Raw genomic sequence first — 9,944 nt, 5'->3', positions numbered from 1 at the left:
TTAGTGAACCAATTCACATCCTAAGTGTGTTGTCCAAGTTAAAACATTGACAGTGTAGTGTTTCGTTTCACATTGTAGGCCTAAGTGGAATCTGCTTGGAAGAGTCAGTACAACTGAATAATGTTTGGTTGACATTAGGGTATATTTTTTCTAGAGTTGTTGTTGTTATATAGTTTCATTATATTATTTTGGGATAAATTACTTAAGTCTGATGAAAACAAATTAATTGTAACTGTAATTTTATTACTGCTGTGTACACATTGCTGTGTATTTTTTAAGGTCCAGCTCCTGAAACACAACAGGGAATGTAAGTAAGTAAGAAAGTAATTTATATTTATTGAGCGCTTTTCTGCAGTAAAGAGCCAATCCTTGTGACTCTATTTTGTTATACTTTTTACCCTTGTCTTACATCTGTGAGATGAGTGTTCTAAACTATGTCATTGGTCGATCTGTACCTTTTTAGACATTTCTGTCAAAGGAATCATGAAGATGCTGACAGAACCACATATGGAGGTGAAGCTAATACTAAAGGAGGAACCAGTCTGTACAAAGATGGTGAACCATTTTTACGAGCAAAGCGAGAAATGGCTCTGCTATGCACCTGATAGGAGAGCTGGAGTTGCAAGACCAAGGGAGGAAAACAGCTAAAGGGCAAATTGTTTAAGTTACATAAGTTGTTCAGGAAATTATTTTATGTTCCATAAATATGAAAACATTAAGATGTTACAATGTGTTAATATAGTAATTTAACATTATTTGTATGAATATTTAATAGATTACTAAATTAATAATGGACTTTTTATTTTGTCATCATACCAGGCAGTAAAGCCGCCAATAAATTAGTGTTTATTTTGTTGTATTATGTTAGGATTGCTCCAAATGTGTATTTTAGACAGATGGTAGTGATATCACTAGCTAATTCACTAGTTTCGCGTGATGCTTAATTAACTATAACTTGAATAAAGTAAGAAATATATTTTTAATAAGGAATATTAAAAGCATACAGAGGGTGGGTGAAAATGTAAAAATGGCCTTTGTATAATGACATTGTTTCAATGTGTGTTTCATTTCTGTTTTACCTCTTATTTGCTCAGGACATTGAATTTTCATGCACTAGTAGGGATAGACATCATGAAGGGCAGGACTTGCTTATGAACAGGTGAGCATCATCACTGAGGTGAACGTCCATTTCTTCTCACTTTAGCAGCTCGACGATTTATTATTTATGTGACGACTTTCCAGCCAGTTAAGGGGTCCAAGGAGTCTGGACCATTTTAACTCCGGCAGCTGCCCCCTCGATCTTAAATCTGATAAGCTGTACTAGACATATTGACGTTTAAGCAAAAGGAAACACATTTCATCAATATTAAGGAACCTGTCGACGAGCCAAATGATTGACAGTTTAAAGTGTGATTAAGTTGCCTCGGTTTATTTTCATCAATATATGAAATATAATTGAATGATTAATGATTGAAACATCATGACACCTTTTGATTTCACTTCCTCTTTTAAAAATTACTTCTGGTGTTTTTAGGATGGAGGCTCTTCACAGTTGAGAACAAGTTGATTAATTGATAGCTTCAACCCTGTTTTGGCAGCCTACTACTGCCTCCAGATTATCTTATCTTCTGAGACCAATTTCTTGTTCCTCATCTACTTTTGCTGTGGAGATTACTGACCTATAAACTGTTAGTGGTGTTGCCAGCTCTTAAATATGTATATATATATATATGTGTTTCTATATATATATATGGATTGATAAATATATATATATATAACTGTCTATTTTTTATGAATCTACAAGTGATCGTTTGGTTTAGTACAACCTTTTCGCTGTTGAAGTTAGGTTCCACCGTCACAAATTCACCAAAGCTTAAGGTTCTGTTGGGTCGGCTCACTTGACCATAGTAAGCTTCCACTACAAAAAAAGCTAAAAGTAAAGGGTTATTTTATTTCATTTGGAAAAAATTCTGTCTGGGGTTTCAATACAAGAGTAGGAGAGAAGATGAGCAGGATGGAGGTATTTGGATGTTTTATTTTAGACAGAGAAAAGTCAGCCCTGAAAAGTTAGTAGAGCAGAGGAGCATTATCCAAAAGGTTGCGGTTTTGAAAAACTTCCAAATGAAAAATATGCATTTTACATTTTTATTATATGAGCAGTCTTAAATTATATTAGCAGTTCTTGAAACAAGAAAAATGGTGTCAATTGTGATGATGGTCTGAGGTCACAAGGTTCTCCAGGTCATGGTGGATCTTTATTTTTCATAGAAGGAACTGGAACATTCCAATAGCGTCGACATCAGTGTCTTAAATTCCAACTCCACTTGTCGATGTTATGAGCCACATAAGGAATATATTTTGTAAAACCTAGTTACTTATGATTCTTCATATGCCTCTTAAGACTCACTTTCTGCCTAAAACAGTCATCACAGTTTGGACAGCGGTATGGTTTTTCTCCAGTATGAATTCTCATGTGTTTCTTCAGGCTTCCACCATTTGTAAAACTTTTATCACACTGAGAGCAAGTGTAAGGTTTTTCTCCTGTGTGAATTCTCATGTGTGTCTTTAGGTGTTCCATCTGTGTACAACATTTACCACACTGAGCGCATATAAAGGGTTTTTCTCCACTGTGAACTCTAATGTGTTTCTTCAGGTCTGCATTATTTGTGAAACTTTTACCACACTGAGAGCAGTTAAAAGGTTTTTCTCCACTATGAATTCTCATGTGTTTCTTCAGGTTCCCACTAATTGTAAATCCTTTACCACATTGAGGGCAGATATGAGGTTTTTCTCCAGTATGAGTTCTCATGTGTATCTTCAGGTACCCACTATTTGTAAAACCTTTACCACAATGAGAGCAGATAAAAGGTTTTTCTCCAGTATGAACTCTCACATGTGTGTTCAGTTGATCACTTTTTATAAACCCTTTTCCACAATGAGAACAGATGTGAGGTTTTTCTCCAGTATGAATTCTCATGTGTTTCTTAAGGTCCCCTATCCGTATGAAACAATTACTGCATTCAGAACAAATGTAAGGTTTTTCTCCTGTGTGAACTCTCAAATGCATTTTGAGGGTGTCCATCTGTGAAAAACATTTACCACACTGAGAGCAGCTAAAAGGTTTTTCTCCAGTATGAATTCTCATGTGTTTTGCAAGGTTTCCAATCTGTTTAAAACCTTTACCACACTGACTGCAGATGCAAGGTTTTTCTCCAGTGTGAAATCTCACATGTGTCTTTAAGTTTCCACTTGATGTAAAACCTTTACCACAGTGAGAGCAAGTAAAGGGTTTTTCTCCAGTATGAATTCTCATGTGTGCTTTCAGGGTTGTCAACTGTGCAAAACATTTACCGCACTGTGAGCAGACAAAAGGTTTTTCTCCAGTGTGAACTCTCACATGTCTATTCAGGGTTTCCATCCGTGAGAAACATTTACCACACTGAGAGCAGATGTAAGGTTTTTCTCCAGTGTGGACCTCCATTTGCATCTTCCGACTGTGTTCCGTTAAATTGTCATCACAATGATTGCAGCTGAAAGATGTTTCTCCTTTCAAAGAGTCAGTGTCCTCCATCGCGTTTCCTCTATGCGCAGAACAATGTTCACACTGGGGTTTGATGGCATGTTTCCCGCCCGAGATCAGTGAATGATGTTCATCTTTGTTTTCACTGCTATGAACCTTTGGATTCTCCACTGAGTTTGAACTTGACTGAGTGTTGCTGGCTTCCCCCCAGTCTTCACTGTTGTCAGTGTCAGAGTCAGAAGACAGTGACCTCTGGTGGTCAGAGTCTTCTCCATTGGCTTCTATTTTAATGCATCGAATCAAGCTGCTGGTTTGAGGATCCTCCTCATCTTCTTCATCATCAAATTCCTCCTCTTTAATAAGACAATGTTCTTGTTCCTCGTGACTCAGGCTGGAGATGCACTCCTGTTCCTCGCTAGAAAATTCTTCTTCCTTCACCAGCAGCTGCTGAACATCTGCAGAGAAACAAAAACACTTGTGTCACCTAACAATCCTGTTGTGTGAACTTTCACCCACCAGTCAAGTAGATGATAAAAGTCAGACGATGTTAATCCAGGTCACAAGTTAAATAATCACATTACTAAATAAAATATGTTAAAGTCTTTCATCCATTAACAATTAGTAAAAGAGAAAAGATGCTTGAATTCAAGAAGCCAGTTTGGGAACAAATATATCCAGAATTTGAGGTTTTACAAAAGGTGGAACGAGAAAAAGAAATGACCATGAAGGCAATCATTTGAGAACTAAACTTAAATATTAAGGAAAATGACAAAAATGGGGGTCATAAAGACAAGATTTTCTGTATAAACAAAGTGAAAGTACAGCTGGCTGAAGGAGGAGTGAAGCCATTTTGACATAATAATGGACTCCGCTCTCGTAACCTCTTGTTCGCCCAGATTTTAGACGAGGGAGAACTTCTAAAGTAATGAGTTCAAAACACTGTGATGATGAGAGACTTACTGCAGCTTGTAGAGGAAGACTTCAACATTTGAAACATGTGAGTGAGTCACATTAGTTTGGTTTTGACATTAGTTGCCCTTTGTTTTAAACTAATTGTTCTTTTTCTTTACTTGGGCAGAAAAAGTAGTCTTCACGTATTTGACCCTAAAACAATACTTAAAGCAAAGAAATCCAACGTACAATACAAAGACGTCATTGTATCAAAACAAAAATAGTAGCACATTATATGATAAAAACCAAGTAAAATATATTTACATTATTGAATTGTTTTATTTACTGTAAAAAGAATTCGAGATCGGGTCGAGTCATGATGTTGAGGTTTAAATAAGAACCTTATGAAACGATGTCCGGATGTGACGTACAGCGTGTTTACGGATGTGACGTTCACGTCGAAGAGACGCACGGAAAACGTTGTTTATAAATCAAGTCTATAAATCAAGATGCTGAATGTCAATGAACGGAAAACGCTTTACTTTATTCTCAGCAAGCAGCCATTCAGAAGAAAACGTAACAGTCTGTGTACCTGGTCTGTTGTGGTCCATGTCCTGCAGGATTCTTCCGTCTCTCTGTTACTGAGGAATGTTGAGGGAAAACTTGGCAGCAGAAGCTCATCGACAACAGTTACATGATCCACGGGTAGAAAACACGGAGATGCGGATTCAGTGTTTCTCGGAGAACAAAATGGACGACAGGGTGGGACATTGTGTCGCTGGTCGTGACGTCATAGCCCTGGCACTTGCGTAGAACAGGCGTTCTTTTTTTTCTGCACCCAAACCGGTAAAATATATGTTCATTACATTAATAAACAACCAGATAATAATAATAATAAAAAATAACTAATACGTTCATGGATTTCATTAATGAAGTTGCAACATATTGAAAGCCCTAATTTATTTAAAATTTCTACAGTAAAATCTCACCAAAGTTGTATGTATATTAACCATATGGATCATCATGGATCATAGTCCAGAAGTTTTCACTAACCTATTGAGGATATTTTAAAGATCATTTTGTAAAACAAAAACGTTTAAAGAGTTTTGCTAAATGATATTTAAAAATAAACATGTTATCGTGATAAATTATCATGATATTAATTCTAAATTTACCTTAAAACAGAGTTTAATTAAAACATTTTAGCCATATTATCATTTGTATATATATATATATATATATATATATATATATATATACAGTATATTCACATCTACACATACCGTATGTTGATTTTTCACGCAAGATCCCGTTAGTTTGACATGTTTACTTTTTTATTTTATTTTTTAGAATCCCTTATTAGTCCCGCGAGGGGAAATTCAAACATTCACACATACTGATGTGAGTAGGCATGCACACTTGCGCCAAGTTCACCATCAGGAGCAATCAGGGTGAAGTGTCTTGCTCAGGGACACAACGACACAAGCTTGTCTGGAGCTGGGATTGAACCTGCAACCTTTTTGGACTGCAGGCAACCACTCTACCATCTGAGCTATGTCGCCCCCACTTGCGTTTGTGTCCAGTTTTTCTGCACATTAACAGAGCGTCACGTGCTCCTATGTCCGCTCCAAGTTCCACAGAGAAAGACATGTTGTAAAATGGATACGGAGAAAAATGAAACAAGCAAGGTGAGAACAAAATGTGGACTTCCCATTCTACAAACCTTTTATGTCCATTGTGTCTGTTGTACTGCCTTCAGAATACCGCGTTTCCTGACAAAATCTTGTTCCCGATCTCATATTGAGGCGTGGAAGCAGCTGTTATCTCTTACTTTCCTGTTCTGCGCAAAACAACTGCCTCTCCCACTCACCCCAAAGTAATTTATAAAAATAAGTTACATATTTTCAAGACTCGTTAGATGCCAACATGCTAGTGCTGTTGCTCCACACATTTTCTATTATTTATATATATATATATTTAGGAAAAGCTGGAGCTTATAAATTATTGTTGTACACTTATTTAATTGCATTCATTTTCTGTCTAAATAGAGGTGAGAGGCTGATCACAGATGGATACATCAATCTTTCGTTCACGATCCTGTATTTTCTCTACAAGAGTGATTACTCAACACACATTATAATCAAAAACTATTTAAAACCAACATGAAGACACACATAAAGGCATAGCAAAGACAACAACCTAAATTCCAACTCCAGTTATAGTGTCTTTTTTTTAAAGAGACATATAGGGATTTCGATTTAGTATTCAATAGAGTCAAGTGTGAATTGTCATGTGCTTCCTTAGACTCACTCTCTGTTTAAAACAGTCGCCACACTTGCAGCAGATAAAGGGTTTTTCTCCTGTATGAGTTTTCATGTGTGTATTCAGGTTCCCTCTTTGTGTAAAACCTTTACTACACTGAGGGCAAATAAAAGGTTTTTCTCCAGAGTGAATAGTCATATGTTTCTTCAAGTCCCCACTGTAATTGAAACTTTTACTACACTGAGAGCAGGTGAAAGGTTTTTCACCAGTGTGAATTCTCATATGTTTCTTTAGGTCCCCAATATAATAAAAACTTTTACTACACTGAGAGCAGACAAAGGGTTTTTCACCAGTGTGAATTCTCATATGTTTCTTCAGGTCCCCAACATAATTGATACTTTTTCCACACTGAGTGCACATGAAAGGTTTTTCTCCAGTGTGAATACTCATGTGTGTCTTCAGGTTTCCACTGTAATTAAAACCTTCACCACACTGAGGGCATATAAAAGGTTTTTCTCCAGTGTGAATCCTTGTGTGTGTCTTCAGATTTCCACTGCTTGTAAAACTTTTACCACACCATGAGCATATGTACGGTTTTTCTCCTGTGTGAATCCTCATGTGTATCTTCATGTGGTATTTTGAGGTACATTTTCTCCCACACTCGGAGCAGATCAGTGACTCATGATCACCTTTCTTTTCACTGAGATTAACTTTTGGATTTTCCAAAGAGTTTGAACTTGACTGAATGTTGCTGGTTTCTCCCCAGTCTTCACTGTCATCCGTGTCAGATTCAGAATACATTGACCTCTGGTGGCCAGAGAGGAGAATTGTATCAAAGTTAGTGGCTGGCTCTGATCCTCCACATTTGACACCATCATCATTTGTCATGTGTTGAGTTGAGGTCCTGGTCAGAGATGTATCTTCATCCTCCATCTTTACTTTAACGGGCAAATAGGTCAGTTCAGTGGAATCTTCTTCTTTAATGAGAGAACGTTCATGTTCCTTATGACTCAGACTAGAGCTGCACTCCTGCTGCTCAGTAGAAACGTCTTCTTCCTTCACCAGCAGCTGCTGAACATCTGTACAGATACACAAACACACTTGAGTCACTGAACAATCAGGCTGCTTTTGAATGTCTTGTGTTGGCATTGTAGCAGTGGACTAAGCGAACACAGAAAGGGATAGTTGAAGAGAAAGAAAAATAAAAAAATATTTTGATAACTGGGTCAACACAAAGGTTCGCTTCATAGTGTTGATCTCACAATGTCATTTATTAGTCCAAGAAAAATGGAAGTGAACACGGAATTTAGCTATCCAGGGAGTGTGGAAAATGTGACGAGGGAAAGAGACTATTTGAGGGCGACATTAAAAAAAAAGCAGGGGTCTGATGATACTCTAAAACTGTCTGATGATAGATAATATCAGTATAAACTGTTACATTCTTTCTGACAAGTTATATTCAGTCTTTCTTTTGATGCAGAATTCGCTAACACAGAAAATTGCCTGAAATGAAGACGCTCTAACAGCTTACAATGTGTTTTTCTATTAATTGTATTAACTCTAAATACAACCAGATCTTTGTTGTTACTTGGCTGTTTAAAAAATATATATTTATTGCTCCTAAAACAATTTGACTAAATATTGAGATCATATACATATTTTTTGGGGGGTTATCTTGTATCAATTCTTTTTTTTAACCAAAGGTTAATGAATATTAAAATATGTTTTGGCACATTAAGGATTATTTTATGTTCTTCTTATCTTTTATTCCTTTAATTTTTCTAATTGCTTTCTTTTTTGATTTGTTTTTAGGTTTTCCCATTATTTTTTAGCTTTTCGCTGCTATCTTTTGGCTTGACCTGCCCTCACAACAATTACAGTGTGACACAGTATATTGTGGCCCCTGAAGACTCCAAATTGCCTTTTCCTGTTTTAGAAAACAGTTTTGAAGAATATCTGAGTAGCATCATTAAAATGGTACTTAATTGTTCCTTATGGCTCATAGGCTTTAAATCCTTAGCACCTTCCAATAAAACACAGTCAATAAAAAACAAATAAATAAATAAAATAGTAAATAAAATGACAGTCATCCTCTCAAAACTGTCATCAGTGAGCAGAGAAGCAGAATGAGTGCACGAATGCTCCTTCCCAGGTGCAAAACAAATAGACTCAAGGACTCATTCATTCCTCGTGCTATTAAATTGTACAATTCTGAGTTCGGGGGCAGGAGTGGAGTGAGAGTATCTGGATGTTCTGTTCTATGTTAGTCTTTGTTGTTTTTCTTTGATCTATATTATTTATCTTTATCTTTAGACTTAGATTGTGTCATCTTGTTCTTTCTCTTTATGTTCTTCTTCTTATTTTATTTTTATTACTTTTTTATTGTTTATGAAAAATTGCTGGCTATTGGAAAAAAAAACAGACCTCCTGAGGGATCAATAAAGTTTTACCTTACCTTAAAACCTTGGCCTGCTGACGTCATTGCATATGAGTTCTTAAAATCAAACAGTGATTCTACAATAAGAAGCAAAACCACAGAGTAGTTTTCCCTTCATCAACACATCGGAATCTGCCTCTGGAATTTCCGCCCGATCAGATCCCAGAAAAAACTCATTATTATTAGTGACGTACACAGAAGTACATGATACAACTCCCCGTCCACGCTTTTAATAAACAGTAAATGCATCTGTTTATTATGCATCTACCTTGTCTCCTGGTCACCATCTCCAGCGAGGTTTTATTCCTTTCTCGTAAGAGCAGATGATCGTTGCAGCAGTTTTCAGAATGAAATGATGAAATCTAGACAATATCTAGCAGATCATCCTCGAACAGAAGAGAGAAGAAACTGCGGAGCTGGTTCTGTCTCCTATAAGCACAAAATGGAGGATAAGGCGGAAACGTCTTCTTCTCCTGAGCAATGTTTAGTCCACTACTGCCCCCCACTGGTTGATTAACCACAGTTTATGGTTGTTTGAGGAACGTCAGCACTGACTTCAATATTGGTTGCAACGTTATGGAGCAAATAACGTGCCGACATGTTCGGGAGCGAGAGGTTGTTGGACAAAGAACGCAGGGAACGTAGGCATCCCACACCGTCCACTAGGTGGCGTTGGTGCAACAGTTCTCAACTCCAGGATGACACAAATAGTTTTTTAATATGTAATTATAATTAGAGAAGCCATGTTGCGAAGCCAGGACCTGTACTGCTGATTCATCTCGATGTTCAGGTCTCGCCATTACACATGGAGCGTCCCCTGGTTTTCACTCAAAT

General features: G+C 36.9%; 2 protein-coding genes across 2 annotated transcripts; both read right to left on the bottom strand.

Moving 5' to 3' along the window:
- Positions 1 to 2,041: 2,041 nt before the first annotated feature.
- Positions 2,042 to 5,144, bottom strand: LOC148087669 (uncharacterized). Its single transcript, XM_087790344.1, has 2 exons — positions 5,004 to 5,144; positions 2,042 to 3,975 (listed from the first exon to the last, which is right to left on the bottom strand). The coding sequence occupies exons 1-2, from the start codon at positions 5,020 to 5,022 to the stop codon at positions 2,372 to 2,374; spliced, it is 1,623 nt and encodes a 540-aa protein (XP_087646470.1). The 5' UTR covers positions 5,023 to 5,144; the 3' UTR covers positions 2,042 to 2,371.
- Positions 5,145 to 5,802: 658 nt separating this feature from the next.
- Positions 5,803 to 9,467, bottom strand: LOC148087668 (uncharacterized). The gene is made up of 2 exons (XM_087790547.1): positions 9,379 to 9,467; positions 5,803 to 7,752 (listed from the first exon to the last, which is right to left on the bottom strand). The coding sequence occupies exons 1-2, from the start codon at positions 9,395 to 9,397 to the stop codon at positions 6,686 to 6,688; spliced, it is 1,086 nt and encodes a 361-aa protein (XP_087646673.1). The 5' UTR covers positions 9,398 to 9,467; the 3' UTR covers positions 5,803 to 6,685.
- Positions 9,468 to 9,944: the final 477 nt, after the last annotated feature.

The sequence above is a fragment of the Callionymus lyra genome, chromosome 1 (genome assembly GCF_982586985.1).
Source record: "Callionymus lyra chromosome 1, fCalLyr1.hap1.1, whole genome shotgun sequence".
Lineage (NCBI taxonomy): Eukaryota > Metazoa > Chordata > Actinopteri > Syngnathiformes > Callionymidae > Callionymus > Callionymus lyra.
Note: the sequence above shows the minus strand (reverse complement) of the source record. Positions and strands in the feature narration are given on the sequence as shown.